General features: G+C 43.2%; 1 protein-coding gene across 1 annotated transcript in view; it reads right to left on the reverse strand.

Moving 5' to 3' along the window:
• tenm1 (teneurin transmembrane protein 1) overlaps positions 1-23,201 on the reverse strand; it is a 246,359-nt gene extending 223,158 nt beyond the window's left edge. The window contains exons 1-3 of the mRNA XM_033632857.2: positions 23,062-23,201; positions 6,196-6,467; positions 1,648-1,971 (exon numbers count right to left, since the gene is read on the reverse strand). Coding sequence (XP_033488748.1) covers positions 1,648-1,971; positions 6,196-6,412 — 541 coding nt within the window. The 5' untranslated portion in view covers positions 6,413-6,467; positions 23,062-23,201. The remainder of the gene's footprint in view (positions 1-1,647; positions 1,972-6,195; positions 6,468-23,061) is intronic.
• Positions 23,202-23,569: the final 368 nt, after the last annotated feature.

A 23,569-nucleotide genomic window follows, 5' to 3' on the forward strand; every position in this document is an offset into this window, starting at 1 on the left:
CGCCGAGAGGGGTGAAGCTTGAGTGAAAGGAAGAACATGTTCTCGAGAGATTGTGTCAGGGTTTGGAGAGCCATAGGAAGTGCTGTACAGCTCTTCACGTGACATATGAAATCCACACATAAACCAGCTTTCCTGGTGCATTGTAGCGGTAAAGCCAAATGCTTTGAACATTTAAATCCTCTCCTCTCACTTCTGTGACTTCATCCGTCCTCATTTGCTTCTGTTTCCTCTGCCGCATGCCCATCTGCCTCCCCCCTTTCGCAGCTTTCATTCTGACCCTGGATAAAGAGTCCCTCATCTCAAATGGTAATAACTTTGGTCCATATGCACACAGCCATCACAAATTGATTACTGTGTAATGCTGCAAGCACTGCCACTCTCTCACTCGCTCACTCGCTCCTCTTCCATCTTGTGATTTTGCACGAGGCTGACTCCATGTCCAATCCTGCTGCCATTAAACAGCACCCCTGGGTGCATCCCAAACATAAACAAGCACATCCTAAACTCTCTGATTCCCTCTGGCTCACTGATCCTCCTCTCTTCCTGTCTCAGTCCTCTCCCTTTCCCACCATCTTTGTCTAACACTCACTCGAAACCAGCTTCTCCTTCACCTGTTTTACCCTCAACCACTCATTCCCTTTTATTCTCATTCTAATTATACCATTACATTACCATTTCTATTCTCTCATTAGCATTTTTTGCTCTCCCTGTCTCTTATTCTTCCCCTCTCTAATTCTCTTTTTTCCCCCTCTCTGTCTTTCTCTATCACTCTTCCTTTTTCTCAGCCGCTGAATACGTTCCACCTTTTCTGCGGCACATAAACAGACAGTGCCCTTGGGGATGGGTTGGAGAGCTCTGTCTTTGTTTGTGTGCACCTCTAACTAACTCTCCATCTGCGGGGAGCCAAGCCAAGCCCAGCAGTGCAAGACAGATAGCTGGCACCATCCCAGACTCTTCTCTCGTTGGCCCCATATCTTCACCCCCGCCTCTCAACTTCTCCTTCCTTCCAGGCTATAGTCTTCCCACAGAGTTGGTTGTCAGCTGCCCTCAGGCAGCCAGTCAGGTACTGTAGACGCCCGACCCCTACAATTCCTTTTCCTCCAAGCCTTAAACCAAAATCTGCCTCAGCTTCCAAAGGATATTCAATCCTTTCCGAGCCATATGCCGCGGCTGTTCGTCACCGGCCTTTCTTCAGGCTCATTCCCCCGCCAACCTCAGGTTCACCTCCAATACGAGCTCACTTCAGAGACTAAATAACCAATAGCACATTTTCTGTATTTAGCCACATCAAAGAGCTTTCAAAGGGAGAGGAACTTTAGCATTAGCATTAGTTCAAAAACGGAGAGTTTCAATCACGCAATTGCCTGAGGCTCTGACTCAAACCTTGAAGAGTTTTAATGTTATATGTTGTTTTTCTTTGCACTACTTTGTGAGAAATTTCTTCTCTTATTAATATAAGACTGTAAGGATACAATGTGAAATACTGTCAGCAGCCTGACTTCAGCACACACCGCATGCCACTTACATACACAAAAATGAATCATCAAAGGTGCTCTACATTATCTGCTCAGCTTAAATCTCCCCCGGGCATTTTGCATAGTGATGGACAATCCCCTTGAGGAGTAAGAAGAAAAATATTTCGCTCACCATTGTCAGGCTCAGACTTCCTGTCATGCTCAGTGTCAGTGAGAGACAGTGCGGAGTTGGCGCGGCTCGTCAGGCATGAGCTCTGCTCGGACTTCAGGCCACGCATCCACATGTGCTGCAGGCCGTGAGCAGGAGAGGGGTCCACCTCCGGCTCCGTGTCCACGTCGGAGCCCACGCCCAGGGAGTAGCGACTGTGGACATGAGCAGCCGGTCCAGAGCACAGTGCTTCCTCCTCCTCCTCCTGATGCTGCTGCTGCTGTTGCTGCTGTTGGTGGATGTGGTAGTCGGGGCTCCTCATCTGCCCAGCCTTACAGAAGTCTAAATCTAGAGGGAGGAGGAGAGACAGGCAGATTGAGATCACACAGACGTAGAGCTGCAAAGCCTCTAATACCTACATGTGTTTTTATTTGCTTAAGCAACTAAGCTGACCAGGTGTTTGTCAGAGGTAGGCATTTACAAGACAAACACCAAACACCTCCCAAATTATGTCAAGAGACAGGCTGTTATTTGAGCAAGCATTTATTACAAGTTTTGCAGCAGAAGTCCAAATCAAAATGCCACCCTCGATTTTTCTTAACCATTTGCAGCGAAGCTATATCCTGTTCGGGCTGCCTGATGTGTGTTATCGAGCTGGAGATGTATTGAACTGCTGCTCAAACAGAGCACTGATCTCATCTATATTCTCCTTGGTGGGGTGAAGAGATCAGATAAAGATCAAACCTTATTAATATTGACTCAGACTGAGAGAAAAATTGAGCCTCATATGCTTTCAGGTATTAGAACGCCCTCCAATCCCAAGCATCAACCTGTTATCTGAGAACATCAGATATACTGTGTTAGTCCTCTGGTTACACTTCAATTCAATTCAATTCAATTGAGCTCCACTTTTTTTTTTCTCCTGCAGAGGCAGTTGAGTAAATTTTCTTTCTCGCCACCTCGGTTTTCTGTTTAGAATATATAAGTGGAAGTGATGGAACTGATGGAATTTAAAAAAACATGGCGTAAATTGAAATCTATACAGATATTACTGCAGCCTGGTACCATATAGACTCCACTGAGAGCTCAGGAAAGAAAGACTTCCTCTCCTTCTCACTTAGTGCAGTTAATATGTGTGTGTTAGGTCGGGTCCTTTGAACACAAACCGCAGTGTTTCAATAAGAGCCACAGTCCTGTTGACCACTCCATTGACCAGCGATATGTCCTGCTGTGCCTGTTTGATGGGGTCAAGACCAACTGTGGCTCACACACTGTTGCTGGAATTAAACCGCCGCAAGATTGGTCACCACCACACACTACTGTTTCGCTCAAATTGGCTGCAAGAGGGCAATTCAGGAGCAAATAGGCTATTTCCACCGTAGCTAGAAACATGGATTGACTGTAAACTGAAAACTTGACCATTTTGTTTTGAAAGCAAATTTATAATTCAAGAGATTTTAGCAGGTGATTAGAAGGAAAATCATTTTTTGAATAACTTCCCATTTCCTGCCATTACAGTCAGCCACTTGCAACTCACTTCGGAGAAATATTGGCTATTCATACACTTTCACCCAATGTTGTAAGCACTTGTTGTATGCAAAAATCAGCTGCCAAAGCTGTCTGGGTCATAATGTCACTGTTTTGCGGTCCTGGGTGTTGTGAAAGACAAACACCTCTAAATTACCCAATAGTACTGTATAATTTCCGCTACAGATGTGGTAGGGCAGCACGTCCCCTTGCCAAGGCTTGATTACCAATTGAGCAAAGTAGGTGACTGGCCCTAGGGCCTCCAACTTAACGGGGCCCCCAAAATTGTGCGCCAAATGGCTTGTGCTAATTTAACTGCAAAATCTGGGGGTCAGGTAGTTTTCCTACATAGATAAATAGGACAAATGTGGGGGAGAAGTGGGGGTTAATGAGGCCCAGCAGCTTATTTTTGCCCTTATTATTATCATGCACTCTTAGCAATACACTTTATGAACAGCATTATTTCCGCTTAGACTTTCCTCTGTGTCTAGGCTGCCATGTGATTGGCTGAAGGACTAGTGATTGGTCAAGAGACGTTCAGCCTGTGAGGAAGAACAGACATGTTTGACTTCAACTCCCTCTGCATATTTTTTAGGTAAAATGGTCATTTAAAAAACCTTGATATACAGCTAACATTCTCCTAAATAATATCCTAGACACTGAACATCAATAAGCAAAGGCAATTATCTATACAGGGTTATTTTCGGTGGCATGACGATCAGTTTCACCATAAGGTGTTATTTGCCAAATTTGTATAAAAAGCATTCACACAATTGCAATTCTTCCCTGCTCTGATGCGTCTCCACCACATTTAGAACCAAACCTCTTGCTCACCAACATGTTAATATCAATGCAGATTTATTGACTGTCATTTTATTTTATGCATTACATGGTAAACGGTCCATTCATACTAAAATGATTAAGTTCTTGTAAGGCTGTTACTGCTACATAATTCAAAATTCCCCTCCAGACACGTTTTAAACCACGTAAAAAACACTCTGCCATCATTAATATGTTGTTTAACATGATTTTTTTTTTTTTTCCAAATAAAAAAGTAAAAATAACCTGAAAAATTTTAGGTTTGACCTCACACCCCACCACCACTGCTGCTTACGGTAGCTGACCAGTGAAAGAGCAGTGTGCATCAAGATGGTTAACGTTAGTAGTGGAGGAAACATCGAAGAGATCCAGAGCCTCAGTCAGACCCAGACTCAGATGAAAAATCTGTTGTGCACAGAAAGTGGTGACTAACAGATGTATCAGAATGTAAGTGTAGTTAGCATCTTTTATTTATGTATTATTTGTCTAATAATATCTGCTACAATATTACAGTGTGCTCACATACTCATATTGCTATTACGTTATGATAAACCAGAGCTCTAATCAAAGTTTCCGGAAAGATATATTCTGTCTGGCTGAGATGTTTATATTATGTGTTATTAGTCTTCTCTCTAAAGGAGGTTTCAGGTTTCTTTTTCGGCATTTGTGTACTAGACAGCAACTGGCTTTCAGATTTCAGGGACGGGCACAGGAATGTGAAAACACCTCTGTATTGACAAACTTTGCACAAACACGACAGTACAGACAAGGTCAGATATTTGGGGGACATAAGCATAAAAAAACACATTCTTGAGTGAAGGGGATCTTGAAACATTTATTCAGCTACTCATTACTAGTTTTGTAAACAAAATGTTGAGTGTGAATTAATTAATTTGACTTAATTAATAGGCAAACAAGAACCGATTATTGTGGTTAGCTCTCTTATGCACTGGAGAATCATCGTGAATCTATCTATCTATCTATCTATCTACAAAGTGTCTTTGTAGAATATAGAAAAGAACAAAGAAGCAATGCGGGATTAAATAGACAGAGAGTAATGCGTAATATTAGGGAAAATTAACAGATGGGGGAAGAAAAGGAAGGAAAGAGAGGGAGGAGCGGGCCCAATGTGGCGGTTTAAAAGATGAAGGAAAATATGAAGAACATGGGTGGGGAATTAGAGGAGAAACAAATTGGCTGATCTTTGTCAGGAACACCGTAATCCATTAAAAATGTCACTGGAGGCGATGTCCCCTCTTAACAGTTGGTTACTTAGGTAGGGTATGCTATATATAACTCTGATGCCCAAAGATGAACAGATGTGCTTCGCAGAACCGGCTGCCATTGACATTTCAAAGGCTGCTTTGGGGGGTCTTTTGCACCTTACCATATGACACTGATGGCGGGGGATGTTGTTTGTTATAAAAACAGAAAGGTTCTAACTGTTGAAAAAGGCAAGTGCTCTTTGACACCACAATGCTGCGGAGGACATGATGATGACTAATGGCCATTGATGGGTTGCTGCGTGGCAAACTATACGACAAAATCCATAGAAGGTGGCATTCAAACCACGAAATCCCCGGAGCGGCCTGCTTGTCAGGAGTTGTAACTGTTGTGAATGGCTAATGTTGCTTGTTAGCATGGTGGGTAGGTCTTGCTGAGTAGCGGGAGGTTGGGGTAGCGGAAAGAGTAGCTATTGATCACTATGAACCCTGCACAGCGGCATTGTCCTGATGAGGTGCGGCTTCTCTCTTAACGCCACACATGACCTGCATAAAGGCCATCCATCACAGCACGCGCTGGCCCATTTCTCCTCCTGTCACCGGCAGGGAAGAATTTTTCGGTGTGTATGTGTCAAACGTGCGTATGTATGTGTGCCTATGTCCGACCGTGTCTGTATCTGTGAGTGTGTGTGTAATGAAGGGTGGTGTTCCACCCCAGGTGAGGCCAGAGAGGTTTGGGGTTGACCTAGTTTAGCTGTGGGAGAGAAATATCACCTCCGTGGAGAAGAGGTAATTGGCTGCCTCCGACTGTCCTTCTGGCTCATTGTGGACTGTAATAGGTAATTCACATAGGCCCTTTTAAAGACCTCTGTGTGTGCGTCTTTGTGTGTGTCTACCATATGTGTGCCAGTATCCATTTGTGTGCACATATAGTTTCTGTACAACTGCGGACATATATTTCCAGGTAAACACATCCTGCCTGAGCGTGCCCTGAGTGTGGTACCTGGCTGGGGTTGGCTGTAGTTGCTCTGTCTTTCCCGGTGTGATCCGAGGGTGAGGCGTAGCTCATGTGTGTAGTCGGGCAGGGTTTCGCGTGAGGTGTAGGAGCGGTGGTGGGCGCGGCCGTCTTCGCTCTCGTCAGACGAGCTGGTGTAGGACATCTCCATTTCATGGCGCCCCTTAGACAACGGCTGGTAGGGTTTACTGTCCATCTCCTCCATGGCTTGTATGGCTCCGCTTAGTCACTCAGCACAGCCACAGCAGAGAGCACAGAGTCTGGAGGTGAGAGGGATGGAGGGAGGGGAAGGTATAGCGAGGGAGGCAGGAAAGGACAGCAGGAAGAAGGATGGGCCAGCAGAGGAAAATGAAGGGAAACAGGGGATTGAACAGAGGAGAAAAATAGCACAAGAAGTCTGTTATTGAACACAGTGGAGCAATATTGCAACGTCTGCTCATTCCAATTACAGCGGACATTCATAAACAGTATTTGGCTTCTTTCATATTTCACACCAAAGGTTAGTTCCAAATCAATACGCTCAGAAGGGACCACGATGGTGGGCCATTATGTCCGGATGTGTTTGAAGAGAAATTGGCCAAAATCAAGCGCAGCTCTCCGTTCTGTCTGTTGTGGTTCCTTATTTTTTTCCGGCTACTGTAGGCTTTATCTCCCTTTTACAGACAACCATTGACAAGTGAAGGATTAAATCAACAAATTTGTAGCCGAGCCCCACGTCTGTCACTCTCATTAAAACACGGTGACTCACCAGATTCCAAAGTAGTGATGAAACACTATTAGACACCAGTCTTTGCAGTGTCATTGCCCTTCCGAATAGAGCAATGATAAATCGGCTCCATTCAACTCAGATTCCCTTGTTCTTCCCTCAACCACATCAAAATCTATTTCTGATAACGTCTGGCACAATATGCTTATACCGCCATAACTAATGATTGATAGGGACAACGATTAGAGCACAGAAGAAGTGATTAGAAAATACTTCATTCATATTAGTTCTCTTTCACCATGCCCTGCCTGAGGCCTTTCCAGCCTATTTCCTGCAGATATAAAGCTTCTAAATGGAGCTTGAGAGGGTCATTGCTCATAGAGACAAAGTGCTATGGTATTGACCTCTTCAGGGAGTCCTGTAGTCCATATATCAAAGCCATTAGAGCGTGCCTGCTCAATACCTCAGAGATCTGCAGCACAGGGTGATCACCACTAGTCTGATACAAGTTTACAGCTGACCTTTCTACCACTGCAGTAATGCTTTTATTCCACCTGAAAGACTCCTCTCCCTGGCCTCGTGCTCACCCTCCTCATTCCCCACATGCATGCACACGCTCGGACCTGTTTGCATGCGCGCACACACAAGGACCGCTCGCTGACCCCTGACAGCAAACAGTCAAAAAATGGGCCAAGCCGCTCACACGTTCATCCCACACACCCCCTCACCCCCTGCAGACATTATCATAGCGCAGATGATCTGTAAAAAGCTCCACACTCATCTCATCTCCCTTTTATCCATCTCTTGTGTTTCCTCTTTAATGATATCACAAAGCTCAACAATGCCTTTAAAACCACATTTTGCAATTACCTGAGCAGTACTGTAGCATACTGTAAGCTCCCGCCGTCTCACACACATGCACACACTTGTGGTTCCCTGCAATCATGATGCCTTTCATTTTGATTGGCAGGAGTTATTGCAAGGAATCAAAGCCCGCTATTATCCCAGCTGCCCTGTCAGAATGGGATTGACTGGTGTCACCTTCTCTCTGGTACGCGAGGAGCGAGTATACATTACCCTGTGAGCTCTCGGCTTGCTGCAGGCACTGACTGCTGTCTGTCTCTACAGAGGCTCTCTGTCCCGTTTTATGTCTGTCACACGCTTACACGCAAGAATGAAAGCATGCAATCCTGCACACGGGTGCACACCGTCTTGTTCCCCCGTCGTGTGTGCACGTACACAGACCAGTCTGGTGAACATTTTGCTTAGCGCATGTAGTCCTGCTTGTATATTGACATGTACAATGTGAAAAACTGGCGTGGTTCCCTTGAAAACACACCTCTCTCCCGGTTTATCCCTTCCCCTCTTTCAGTCCTCTTTCACTCCTCTTTCACCATCTTCCTTGTACCAGTCCACCTCTGCTCTCCCTCCTCCTTCCAACCCTTCCTTGATTTTCCTCCTTTTACCTTATACGCTTTCCACCCTCCATCTCGTCCTCCGAGGCCCCTGCATTTAGAGAAGTAAGCCTGCTGGCGGGGGTTATTCTCGCTAATTCTAGCCCACAGTGGGGTGCCCATTAGGGGGTTTGATTCTTGGTTTTGATGTCAAAACCTGGAGGTTGTTTCCTAGAGCCAAGCTCACATCAAACAAGACACATGGGCGTTCTGTAGGACAAGTTAGCATGTGCCACCTGAGCACAACACTAGCCTAGATTTGCAGTCGAGGAATAACCACCTTGGGGCGAATCGGGCACCATAGGCTCGCTATGGGTTACTATTCATAGAAAACACACAAGGACGGCCCTGGAAAGGTTTGGTGATGTCGGAATAATTACCATCATGCTAGGGTTAAATTTTTAATACTGGAATCTTCAAAACCTTCACTACAAGATTTGTATCATCCCTCTCATCATTTTTTTATGTAGCCTACATGTAGAGAAGGGGACCACACAGTGCAGTGAGGGATCCCTTAGTGAAGCTAACTAAGTGCTTGACTGATTGCATCACTATACTGCCGGTGACTAACAACTGATCTTAATCATCTCCATGCAAGACTTAAGTATGTAAAATTCATAGACTTCAATGATTCATGCATTTCAACCTACTGCATTAACCACAATACAGTACTGCATGTGGACTCTGTGGAATACTTTTATTATCTACTGTCACTAAAAACAGCAAATAAAAAAAAAAAACTGTTGGATACAGTTGAAATCTGAGATGCATCTCATGCGAGTTTGTTTGCACTACAAGTGGATTAACAGCGCACAGTTGTATGCTGTGACATTGTATGTATACGTTATTGTGTGATTTTATTTCTAATTTAATTCTAATCTATAATTCATCAGTGTGTAATGGACTATTCACCGCTCGGTTTAAAATTAATACAAAGTGACAACAGTGAGTGAAACATATGCATCGCATTACACTGTCACCCCCCTCCTCCCCTGCTAACCATTTTCTTTCTGTCTCTTATCACGTTCTCTCTCTCTCTCTCTCTCTCTCTCTCTCTCTCTCTCTCTCTCACACACACACACACACACACACATACAACCACACGGGAGTGATAATCCACAGCTACACAGTTGCAATAATATCTAATGGGACTCTTCACCCACTTGATCCCTCCTATCTGTCCATTTGCTCAAACAGTGCAACCATAGACCAGTGGGCTGTTTTTTTTTTTTGCAAATCTGCTTAGAGGAGTGATAGAAGCTCTCACACACACACGCATACACACACAGTTGCTTTTAAACAGGATTTACGCTCCAAGTCATCTCCAGAGGGGCGGGGTCCCTAAGATGTCAGACAACAACAACAATAACAGCGTGGTGGCAATGGTCATGTGTAAAGGCAAGGACCATGAGGACGAGTCAAAACCGATTTACACTTTCCAATCTCAAATGAATGCGCTGAAATCATGACGAACAGGAAGAGAGAGCATGCAGAATGGGAAATAGAGAGGCAGAGAGAGTGGATTGGGGCCAGGCAGCGGCAGAGAAATTGAGTTTCACATTGGTAAATAAACAAGGAGGAAGGTGAGAGTGGAGTTCCATCCAACAATATTAACTCCTCTGATTATTGATACAGTATAGTTCCAGGATTACAAATACATTTCCGACATGCAGAGGAGGTCTTATTTTCATAACAGCCTGGAGACCCCCAGTGAGTAGGGAGCTACCATCTTTGTTAGCTCTGGCCTTTATACATTTCCAAGAAGCTTGTTTGCACAGAGGCGAGCTAATCCCGCTCACTAAACAGGCCTCGCGAGCTGCGGGAATGACGATGAGGAACAAAAAAAAAAAAGACCTCGCGAAATATATTCATGCTAAAACTGTCGCTGCTGCAGATGCTCCGAAGTGAAGTCATGACAAGCCCGGTGTTGTTTTGCAGGTTTGCATTTTGTCTACCATTATGATGGCTTAATCATCAGAAGGAATCGAGGCGCAGTCTGTAGCTGCAAATGCAGATCCAGGCTACAGGTCCTGCGGGAGTAAACAGTGAGCTGCCAGAGAGAGATGCCTCTCTCCGAGTGTGTGTGTGTGTGTGTGTGTGTGTGTGTGTGTGTGTGTGTGTGTGTGTGAGAAAAGATGGGGGGGACAGGACTTAAAAAGCTATCTGTTTTATTCGTTAGCACCGCCATAGCTCCTCAGGCATATGACAGGGACACCTCAGACAAGAGGCCCTGAAGGACCCACAGGACCCTGTTCTACCTAAACCACCCGAAACACAACAAAACAGCACATCGCCCACTGGGAGTCCTCAGCGGATGCCGAGAGGAGGGAGGGAGGGATGAATGGAGAATGAGGATAAAGAGAGTGATGGATAGATAATGAGAGATGGAGAGATTTCACAGTGAAAATGGAGGGAATTGAAGGATAGAGAGATTGCCAAGTGAGACATGGAGTGATAGAGGGTTTTAATTAGTGGATAAGGGCTAGCTATCTATGGGCAGCGGCAGCACTCTCGTCACGTAGTCGTGCTTTCATAGCTGACCAAGCCTGAAATCTCTTCCTGCTAATGCCGAGTTTACCAGCAGAACACAGTGTATACACATACAGCCAAACAAACACACACACACACACACACACACACACACAGGCCTGGACCTCTCTATATATGTACAGTATCCCTGATAAGATTCAAAGATGAAACACATACTGACAATCAGCAACAGACGGACACACACTCAGTGCACCCTGTGCCCACACACACTTATAGCATTTCACACTAACCGGCAAACACACTTGAACACCCACACGCCACAGAGAATCAACACAGTCTATACTGGCCTTTTCAGAAAAGACTGTTCTGAAAAACCTTGCTCGCTTCTTTCTATGCGCCGTCGCAGTGTCTTTACCATTCAGCCGCCAGTGCGCTGCCTACCTCCATTATTCCTCACACCGCAGCACCCAAGGTTAATGCCTGTATGTACAAAGCAAGTCATATAGGTGACACAACAGCCCAGGCGAGTCTGAGCATGTGCCCACCGGTGTCGGAATGAGAGCGTGACCAAGAAGCGAAAGAAAAAGCAAGCGCTTGTCCACTCGCAGAGCAGATCGGTTCTTGTCAGGAGCTGTCAGGAGCTGGGAAACCATCCTGGACCATTTGACTATTTATAGCGGACTTGGGTCAAATCCCACATCGCCACTGCATGCCTGAGCAGTGTGGAGAAATCCATAAGGTCCTACACTATTCATGCCCTCTGAATGTGGCCTGGAGCGAGGGAGTAGCTGAGTTTTAACTTTTCAAAGGCCGTTTTCATATCTTGACTACAGTTAAAACTTTTCTTCTTTCTTTCAAATCTCATCTAAGGTATGGCTTTTTTCCCCTCCACTGCTTCTCACCAGACTACCACATTCTTTTCATGATATCCACTTCGACTCCTTCTCTCTGATCTAAAAGCCCTCTGTTGATTCCCCACAAGGCCGAGGAGCAAACAAAAAAACAAAAAAGGCTGAGAAAATGCAATGGTAAACATGCCCCACGTAAGCATTCATATACACAACTAGAGTTGCATAATTCTCAGAATACTCGAGGTGAAAACCTTTCATGGGAATTAACAGGAAATAACATGGGAAATGGGAGTTATTTTCAGGCTGTATTTACTATGGATGAGCGAATATACTGTCATCTGTATCCGTGTCTGTTTAAAATGAAATAAAATAAAATGAAAGTAGGTGTGACTTAATCCCAAAATGGGTTGGGACCAAACCAGATGTTGTTATTTGAGGCCTGAAATTGATATGGATTGCTCAAGAGCTGCTATATTTATTATTTGATAAAAAAGCTATTTACAGAGCATCCTCAGAGTTGAGCTTCAGATCATTTTTGATCATAAGAGTGAGAGACAGAACACAGTTAAAGTACACTAACAATGTTCCTTACAGATGACCTTTTTTGCAGAAAGCTGAATAAGTACTAGTGTGTCATCCTGAGTTCCCCCTCTTTCATTCTCAATCAAACACGAAACCTCCATATCATTTGTTCCTGTGAGATTTCAGTAAGCTTGCCAGATGTGCCCACAGTGCTTGACTATAGAGGGATTGAAGGCTCCTGTCTCGAGAGTAGCTTGAGAGGGGCGATGATTAGAGCAACGAAAGTGTACATTTCAACTTAATTTAGACTTCTCACAGGACTGTAGTCTATATGAAATGACTATTATCTTATCACAAGTTCTTAGAAGTACTTACCTTTTGTTGTATGCTTTAAAGTGGGCCTTTTTAAAACCAATGTTTTGTTTTGTTGGGGTTTTTTTTAATGAAATTTTTTGAAGTAATTATACAATCAGATAATATTTTATGCATTTTGTGACATTTTTTCACCATTGAAACCTTAAGTGCTCTGAACACAGACCACCGTTGAGCCTCTGATCTCTTGAATCAAAGGTGGAAGCGTTACTTTCCAGCACTTTATCAAAAACTGTTGGTCCAAAAGACATCAGTCAAAAGTGTAGACTGTCCTGTGAATAAATCCAAGGAGAATAAGCACAAAACCATGCTTGTCTGGAGAAGAGCGCTTGCTAACGTGCACTAAAGGACAAAAAGTGTACGGAACACTGTTAGCCTGGGTTACCCAAATGAGGTTTTCCCTTCATTACAAGAACAGACAGTAACACATTGTACTCATGTGAGCATTCGGCTCAACCCTCATATATACCATGCAATATGCAGATAGAAGCAAACCCTTGAGCATATCATAAGCATATCATAATCCATGACTTTGCCAAATAAATCGATTAAATTGCCGTGTGGTGAGCTAGCAACTTCCCCATTTGTTGCTAACGGGGAGGTTGCTAGCTTGGGAGGGAGAATGAAGTGGGGAAGTCTACAACTTTGTGTCAGCTGTGGGGCTGTGTCCAAACTTAGTGTTTAAAATGAACAACTTGTATATAAAAGCAATATTTTCCAATAAAGACTGAATGGAAACAGATGAAAGCTCTTTCATTAGCATGCTCAGCCACGCTACGTCCCACATGGTACCAACTAGCTAGCCAAAACTAGTAGAGATGTAAAACAAGTTAGAGACTGTGTACTTTGCTTCAGGCCACAATCTGCTGGTTAACTGAAATGTCATGAAAAATACAAAATATATTCACTCCAGTAATATAATCAAAACTTACATGAAAGCATGTAGTCCTCTGGCTCAGACAGTGCAGTCGTGTTGGCAGTATGTGGGCTGCAGATGTGATGGGAGAATGTACTGTGCATGCAGAGGATTGTAATTTTACTGAATTCCTCGTTAATGAGATGCTGGCAAATTATCTGTGTGATGGAAGAGTGAGCCGCTGAATGCTGTGCATGTAACAACTCAATTGAACTGACATATTTTTAACCAAAACATGCCATAAGACCAGTGCTGGGGAGTAGGGAATGTACATGCTTGCTGGTAGTTCAATTACGTTGATATTTACATAGTGATTAAAGTCATTATGTCTCTTTTTTTGCCATCATTTCATGTAGTTAACTACTGAATCTGCACTTTGTACAGAGTCTAAGAGGGGACATGGAGGGGGAAAATCTAAGGTTAAAAAAAAAAAAAGATGTAACTACTTTGTTGCGCAAACTTTTGCTGATATTTGTTGCACTTTCTAATGAATAGTAGGGTATTTCACTTTGTTGGTTTGACCTGGTAACAAGAGGGCACCTTTTAAAATAAACTCAAATAAATGGGATTTTATTTTGCTGGTAAGTGACTTTTCAGTATTATATTTTGTTATAATTTCATATCACATGTACGTAGTCAATTTGATCAAAATATTTTGAACTAGTTTTTCTAAGTAACTCTAATTACCCATTACTTGTTGACATACCCATGGCAACTACAAGCGTGGCTGAAAGCCAAATTTTTACAGACTCTGCGGTGATTCTAAAAAGAGGCGGCACCTGGGCATCCTGATTGTTTTATGAACAACCCCGGACTTCTCAGTCTCTTTCAGCAATTTACTGCTCAGAGGGAACTCATTCAGCAGCTCCTCTGGCAGCAGCACAGCATCTCTTTCTATCCTTTCTTGCCAGTGTCGTCAAGTGATTTTGTCATAAACCTTTGGTAATGTAAACCTATGTGATGCTCACAGCTGGACAAAAGACTACATATATTTGAATGTGTGATAGTTCTGGTTTCAAAACAGCCTGTCACAGGTTACAGTGTGATGATTAGAGGAGAAATGGCAGAGCATAAAGGTCCAGGTGGAGAAAAAAAACCCAACTCAGTCATTTAGGAGTTTGCTAAAAGAGAAGGAAGTCACCTGTTGATTTAAGGGTACGATTTTCTTCTTTATTTTCTATTCAGGAGCTGTTTAAATGAGTAACATTTACTTTGTTGCAATTCTATGTTCTTAAATACATAATCATTTATTTATTTATTTTACTAATTTGTCATATTGTCAAGAATATCATTATCGCAAAAAATACCCTGAAATATTCTAATACTTTTACAGGGCCATATGGCCCACCTCTAAAGCCTGGTATTGCCTTTTATGCGTATCCCCCCCCTAAGAAAGATGAATATTTAAAGGTATAATTTTTATATTGAAACTGCGCTAAAATTCCCAAATTCTCGAGCTTAACTTCCCAGGAAAATTTTCCAGAAATGTAGTGGAAATGATCCAACCCATTGCAGCTCTAATCTTATGAAAGGTATAGCTTCCCTCCCCCCACTGCTTCTTACCAGACTACCACTTTCTTTTCATGATATCCACTTCTACTCCCTCTCTCTGATCTTGAGCCCTCTACTGATTCCCCACAAGGCCGAGGAGCAAACAAAAAACACAAAAGGATGGGAATATGCGATGGCACACATGCCTCATGTGCACATTCACAACACCACATTCACATGCAGGGGCACACGCATTTGACCACAGATACACAGACTCACACACGGAGCAGGAGACACCACCCAAAACCACTTAATCAATATTCCTGACAAGGCAAAGCCTTATTCAACACATTTGATATTCCTCCTCTCTCGCAAGATAAATACATGTCACTGTCCTCCTAGCAGGACTAAAAGGCTGTTCACACTAACTCGCTTTGCAAATAAAGCTTTACATCAAGACTGACAACCTCCTAAGCTCTCTGCATCAGCCACTGCTTGGTAAAAAGCCTCTTTCAATAATGCATTTGACCGCTAAAACCTCCAACACCCAAAGCAAGGCGAAGTGGCAGCATTACAGATGCAGAATTAATTGATAAATCATTTGCATTGATTCCAAAAATTGGATTTGGCGATTAGCGATTTAGACAGTATTTCCTGCGCATCTCCTTTATTAAGTTGTTGATTAGAGAGAAATGAGTGAGTAAAGAGCATTAGCCCTGCAGAGGAGTAGCTGAAAAGATCTAGTAGCTGTTGAGCAGCATTGCAGATTGATTTGTGAATGCTAAGTGGGCTAATCTTCCATCTACACTGTTATAATGTGACGATTGTCATCTGGAGGAACCCAGGATTGCATGAGAGACAGGGTTTCTTTGGTGATGTTCCCACTCCAAAAGTCCTGAGTGCTTCCCTCGGCTCCCTCTGCTCCTCAGATCTGTTCTCAGCCCTAACCTCCTCTCTGGTTCTTTCGGTCTCACAGATGCTAAGGACACGGCAGTATTCATCAGCCTTGCACAGGAAAAAAACTGTTCTCAACAAAGAGATGGAGCAACTCCTCAAAGGCCACAAGACTGAGTCGGGCACACACTGCAGTCTTGGTGGTGCTCTTTTGTGAGCTGATGAGACAGACATGTGTGGGCTGAATGCATTCCCTCCATATGTCTGTTCGCTGCATAGAAACACATAAATGCCTCTCAAGGATATGCCATCCAGTTTGGTTAACCTCGTGAAATAAAAGGAATTCAAACATTCACCAAGTTTTATGGATGTTAGAAATCGAAGCGACGTTTTTGGCCCTGAAGGTCTTCCCTGATGCATGTGTGAGATGCATATTAGTGCAAAGAGGAGTCACAGTTTTCTAGACAACAAATAAACAAAGCTTGAAATGAATAGCACATACTGTAAAATGTGTTTGCAGTTAGGAAATGGCAGGGGGTCACTTTAAGCAGTTTTCTCTTCAATATCATATACCGTGCTTTGTTTTTCATTTAACCTGTATCATTTTTGCTATCGCAGCCTTCTTCCTTTCTTATTTTTAAATTTGCTCAGCAAAACAGCACCGAACATGTTCCTTAACTGTTTCTCATTTCGTTGCTTGTCAGATGAATCATTGTGTCGTCTGAGAACATTTTATAGAGCGAAATGTGAATTTTCCAAACAATTCCTCTTCAAGGCACATCGGGTCAGGATGACATGCAGTGCGCACTGTAAAATTTAGGATTTCAGGATTGTTACATCTGGAGACAACATGTATTAGGTCTGCTATACTTGAGAAAAAAATGGCTGCACGCTGCTGCCATGATTTTCTTGGAGTAGATATTGGGTATTTCTTTGCTCGGATCACTTTTCTTTGTGCAGCTTGGCTTGGCGTTTTGGCTTGCAATCAGCGGAGAATATGTGTCTCTGCAATTCAGAGTCAATTCGGGGCGATGATACACATACTTGAAGCACATCCCAGAGTTCACGGTGGATCAAGACTCATTCTCAAATTAAACCTTGACGACAAAACAACTCCCCTGCAACACGTAGAAGAACATATTGAACTGTACCGTACTGTATTGTATAAAGCATGGCTTCCAGCAGAGACGCATCAAGCACCGTTTTGGAGCTATTCATCTTTTCTATGAGTTAATAATTCATGATCATCTAGAAAGTAGAGCTATGAATATTACTGATGATACACACGAGGCTATTTACCAGTCAGCAGGAAATAGATGAACTCGTTTAGAGGAGAGATGTACAGTATACCGTCACTGTGTTTTATGTTGCTAAATAAATCACTTCTTAGGCATGCAACAAAGCTGCAGATGCAACTTATTCATATTGAGGTATTAATCATGAACTTGAAGTGCAGATGTTGGTGTGTAGTGTGTTGTTGGTGTTTCATTGTGGGCTAATATGTAGCAGGTGTGTGGTCAACTCCCTTCCAGATCAATCACTCCGCTACAATGACTACTACAATCTAATTAACAGTTGCCTTGATATTTGATGATGCGCAACAAGTTTTTCTAAATATTTGATAGATCCTGACAGAATCCTTCCCTAATAATTGTCCTGTATTGATCTGAGTGAAGGTGAAATACTGCGGTACATCTTGTCAGTGTCAAAGCCGGCCAGCGGCGACTCCCTTTTTGTCCCCCCGTGTCAACAAAAGCAGGATAAAGTCAACGCAAATATAATGGATTTCAACTTAATTATTTTGACACTGACGCCAAGACGTGCACTGTGAAGTGAAGGACAATTTATGTGGTAATAAATTGGGGAAGAAACAAAAATTGATTTTTCTTCTTCTAAAGTTGTCCACTGACTTGATTAATAAAAATTTCACGGTGAGAAATGTGTCCCTGTAGGTGTGCATGCATCGGCTTTCTGTGTGTGTGTGTGTGTGTGTGTGTGTGTGTGTGATAATAGTGCACACAGTTTTGGTGTATATACTGTATACACAAGGGGTGGACAAAATAAAATGAACACCAGCACAGTGCCACAGTCCAACAGAATAAAAAGAACACCTATGAAGTTCACAGAGGAGGTGGGGAAAAAAAGAAACACCCTGCAATATACCTAATTAAAGCTGTAGCCATTGGTCGATTGACAGAAAATTAATTGCAGAAAAAATTGGGAATTTAATATAATTTTCAAGCAAAAATAGTATTATTCCATCTTTTCATGTGGACTTTGGTGTTGGATCTCAAACTGCAGGTAGGGCATGGATGACCAGGGCAAAAATATGTAGTGAAAGACAGTTAAATCAACATGATTTATGTAGAAAAAATAAACAAAAAAGAGTTTTCTGATGCTATCATGCACCTTTTTTAAATAAAATTCAAAATGGATGCTATTTTATTAGTTGCTTCCCCAGTTATTGCTAAAGATTGATTAAAAAAATTGCAGGGTTGGGGGCATGAACTTTTTTTCGGCTCCTAAAGAGGGGCATGACAGAAAAGGTTTGAGAACCACTGGACTATTGTAACTAAAAAATGAATAAGTATATTCAGAAAATAATCAGGAGATTAGTTGATGATAAAAATCATTGTTAGTTGCAGCCTTTTATATAAGACAATACAACAACACGCAAATGAAGTCCTAAAAATGACCACACACTAAAATCAGATCCACTGGCTCAGCCCTCTAGCTAGGTGCGTTCCATTAGCACTTCTCTTCAAACACACACACACACGCACACACACACACACACACACACACACACACACACACACACTCCTCTTGACAAATTAATCTCATATTTTGAAGAGAAGTAGAGTGGGCTTGACCAGTAAGCCTCTCGTGGCTCTGATCCTTCTGTCTTCTGACTAGAATTTGAAAGAAGGGGGAGGTGTTGGGTGGGGGGGGGGGGGGTTGCAGTGGAGTTTGAAGCTAGGGGAGAGTGAAGGGAAGCTGTGATTGCATTTTCACAATACAAATCTCACATAACACCCTGCTCCTTATCTAACTGTATATAGTTCCTGACTCTTGCCCATAGCCCGATGGAAGAAGACAAGAGAGAATAGAGAGCTGGAGATGCCAGTTGAGACATAGCCAAATACTTTAAAGGAGAACGCCTCGGGCATATACTCTATGTGTGTGTGTGTGCGTGTGTGTGTGTGTGTGTGTGTGTGTGTGTGTGTGTGTGTGTATATGTGTTTGTTTGCAACATTGGTGACTGAAGGTGATTTCGGTTTTGATACTATTTCTGTCCCTTTCCTTGTTGCTGCTGTTGGTCCCGCTTTTGGTTTCAACACTAAAATAAACTATTTCATTTGGATACTTTATCATATGGAGGGGAGAAAAACAAAGGAGACAAAAAGCTTGCTGATGGGAGAAATATTTTTATCATAGTGGGGAAAGGTGCCAGAAATAAGAGAAAGCAAACCGGAGACATCGTGGTTGCACTACTGAAGATATAAATGTATTGATACATATTCATAATGAATATTTGAAAGAGTTTCAATACTCATTATCTGCGGGATCGATACACCGGTACCAGCTGAGCTTTCTCTGTTTTTTGTTAATGTTTATTACAGTCATTCTGCTGCTCTCTGCTACTAACCAAGAAAGGGAAAGTCATTGTTATATTAATCTGTTTATAAAAACTTTAAAGTGCGTGTCCTCAATGCCAATTGTCCCTGTGGTATCCAAAGCAGTATAGAACATTGATATTTTCAAGGTATTGTATCAAAGTTAGAAATCCCAGTGTTGGTGAGAAGTCCTCTTTATTATGAAACACACATAATGTGTAAAAAATGAACGGGTATTATGGCTGTGAAGAGTTAATTATTTTTAAAAAATGCTAATCATATACCGGACCAAAGCTTTTCATATTCATTGCATATTATCAGTAAACAAGCTACGCTGTCAGGAATGCTTTACTGTGCTAAGTGCATTAATTGTAAACACAACTGTAAACACTGGGCCCATACTACCATATGAGATTTTTATAGGGTAATTTGGTGATATTATATTGCTTTTGTGTTTCACTTTTTTTTTTTTAATCGCAGCACTGGCAATTTCCTTACTGCAGAGGAAACCCTAATTAGCACTGCAGGATTTGTTAAACAATTCCTCTTGAGGATGGAGCAGTATTGCAGCAAGAAGGTAAATATTTGAACTTGTACAATGGTTACATCTCTAAGTGTCTCGGCGTGCGTGTGTGTGTGTGTGTGCGTGGAAGTCTAGTGGTCCAGCAGTCTGATTACCCGGCTGGCATGGGTTCTTTTACTTTGAAATTATCAGCAGGGTGGCGAACACTGTGACACATTTTATGCTTTTCCAGCAATTACATTCTTACCATATGATGGACATGCAGTGGGAGAGCAGGGGGGGCAGGGGGATAAAAACTCCCACTGGGCCTCACATCGCCTGCGAGCCTCAACTCTGTCTGCAGCACTAAGTGTTGTACTCAATATTATAAACAACCTCTGAAGCATTTCACATTGTCTTCTCACTAATTCATGACCCCAATTTTATTAAGGAAATGTAGTTTTGCAGCAAACTTGTGGGGCAGAAGGGAAGTGTGCGAGCGATTCCATGGGAGAAAGGAGCATTACAGTGCCAGGGGCAACTGCATTCCTGGAATGAAAATTCATAAATAATGCAGGGCTGGATAACAAAAAGAACTCCCCCGCTGTCTCGCACAGCACTGCGCTAACCAAAGACCATGCAATATCACTCAAATCTCAGAAAAACACAACTTATTAGACACAAGCGAAGAATTTATTTGTTAGTGGTTTCTTGACTCAGGACAATGGGATCTGCTGACAGTAAAAACGCCAGTATCCTAACAATCGCCACTCCGGGGCCTGGATTGTCAGGAAGTTGCACTGAAATTATAATGGGGCTCCAAGCCAAGGAGCTGAGTAGCTCCTCTGGATTTCCAAAAAAAGAAAAAAACAAAACTGCCATATGCACAACAACAACAAGTCTGAAAATTAAAAAGTGAGTGTGCAACAGCTGAAAGAGATAATTACTGTAGAGAAGACCGCTGACCACTAACTGCTGCTGAGGGGAAACCAGAGTGTGTTGGCACAAGCTGAAGTGTAAAACTCTGAATATCTGACTGATTGATTAGTCATGTGGTTAGCTGGTTGACTGACAGAAATGCCAATTCCTTATCAGTGGCATGTGCGCAGCATATAATTGGTGGAGTGACATTTCAATTCAAAGACTTGTCCTCTAATTGTGAAAGGCGTTGCCATAATGGGGGTGCCATTTAAAATATGCACTTAATCACTGTTCATCAGCACCTCCGATGCAGCAGACCTGCAGGGCCTTAAAAGTCCACGTGGACGTCGACAAGCTGACACACACATATACACACACACACACTTCACCAGACAATAGCACGAGCAGCCGCCAGCTATGACACACAGCTCATCAACGCTACAGTACAGTACAGTGGGAGAAAAGACTGCTGAATTACAATTATCAGCCTCCCCAGCAGCACCCCATACATCTACATCATCTTCTCCAGTGTGCACTGTAAGTGTGTATGTTTGCGTGTGAGAAAGACACAGAAGGAGTGCGTGTGTGTTATCTAACCTCCATGCACAGATGCTCTCTATTAATCACAAAGAGCAAAGACAGGCTGCCTCATTTTTATCATCACTATCAATATCGTGCAGGCCGAGGAGGAATTAAACACGGTGCCTGCATCATCGTGAGCAGCGTCAGGTAGGGCAGTGACACGCAATGCAACACTGACAGAACATACTGCATCCAAGTCTATAGCCTTGTAACTAAAGCTGGTTTTGGGTCTTATAATAATATGGTGGGACACAGGTATGCCAGATGGGTGAAACAATCCAAACATCAATACAGAAAGACGTGCACACTGGCTGGAGGAGTAGTGCATTAGATCCATGTATTAGACATATTGATAAATTGTAGTTTCTGATTACAATGCATTTGCATTTTCAAATGCAAAGATATCCTTCCCATTGCCGTGGTCCAGTCAAGCAAGATTAACAAACCATGCAGGGGGAGAGCATGGGATGATTTCTGAGACTTTCTCGTTAATGGAAGAATATATTTAGACAATTACTCAGGATTTTTTGTTATTTATTTATTTGTTTTTCCCGATATAATTATTTATTTATTGGAAATATGCCTTCAGTGGTTTACTCCGAGCAATTATTTATAATCTGCTGTGAAGGAGAGGAGTGAGGAGGTCTAATTTAAATCTACCGGAGCATATCCATCCTGGTGCAATTTTCCCTGCCTTCACAATAATTATGATTTATCAAAATGCATTTGCTGCCTGTTAATTATTTACCCTTGCACAATTTAAACACAGCCAATGTGGGGGGAAAAAATAAATATCATGCAGTTCAATAATTTAGTCAGGGAATGGCTTCAGCAGCTTGGAGAAGGGTAGAAGTTCAGGTGTAAGGGGAGACATTTATCTGCAGAATAAAGCAGGTCACAGTGTTGAAATGTGTCCTGACGTGCCGGTTGGACCTGTGGTGGTGGTGGTGGTGGTGGTGTCTGAAGCCCGGGCCCGGTAGGCTGCGTTGATGTTGGAAGACAGAAGGCACGCGTCAGAGAGATCTATACCCCCTGGATCTCCAGTGGCCCTGTTGGCATCATTAGGCTACCTTAGTGCTGATGGAGATGGAGTGGACGAGCCAGAACTGGAGCAAAACAACTCGAGGCTGCAAACGTTGCTGAACCAAAACGACTACGACACTTTGCACACATGAAGCAAAGGCTGTCTGCTGCTCCGCACCTGAACTGTCATTATTTAGACTGGTTGCCAAGCAGACAGGTTTTGTATGCACAAAGTCTGCATCCCTACACTTCAAAGGAGGCGCACTGCTTTTCATAAAAACCGCACCATACACACACACACACACACACATACCTCTTTACCTCTGTCTGCCTCCTCTCTTCTTCAACACACATGCACACACACACACACAGCACATCTGAACAGCTGATAATAACCATTTCCTGTGAACTCACGTTGTCTCAGCACCCAAGCCTCGTTTAGCCAAGCAACATTGTAGCCGATCTCCCCTCCAATGAGCCCACTAAAAGGCCAGAACTGAACGTGGCGCTTACCTTTCCGACGTAAAGCCATTCCTTTAGTCCGATTCCATGCTTATAAGGAGCCTGCAAATGCTGAAGACTGCGCAATCCCCTCCGGTAGAAAATGACTTGAGACGCGGTGCTCCTTGCTATAAGGGGGAAAAAAAGGAAAAAGATGTGGGTGAGACACCTCTCTGTGTGCCTGCTGGTCTGGTTTCGAGGCGGCGGTGCTGATGCTGATGATGCTCGCGCTCTCAAATGCCGATAGAGGACGACGAAACGATTTGTGCGGGGAGCAGGAAGGGATCTCCTTGCAGGGGCTGTACGCGAGCCAGCTCCGCTGTGCTGTGTGACAGGGAGCCCGGCGCGGTGCGTTTAGCCGCAGTTGAACCCGAGGAAGCTGACGGGCGATGCTGTTGCTGCTGAGGCTCGGTGCCGCTATAACAGCGTTCCCCCGGATCATACCACCGCACCGAAGAGAAGGGGGTGTGGCACAGACCGGCCACAGACACAAACACGCACAGGCTCTCTCTCGTCAGGA

The sequence above is a fragment of the Epinephelus lanceolatus genome, chromosome 7, assembly GCF_041903045.1.
Source record: "Epinephelus lanceolatus isolate andai-2023 chromosome 7, ASM4190304v1, whole genome shotgun sequence".
Classification (NCBI taxonomy): Eukaryota; Metazoa; Chordata; class Actinopteri; order Perciformes; family Serranidae; genus Epinephelus; species Epinephelus lanceolatus.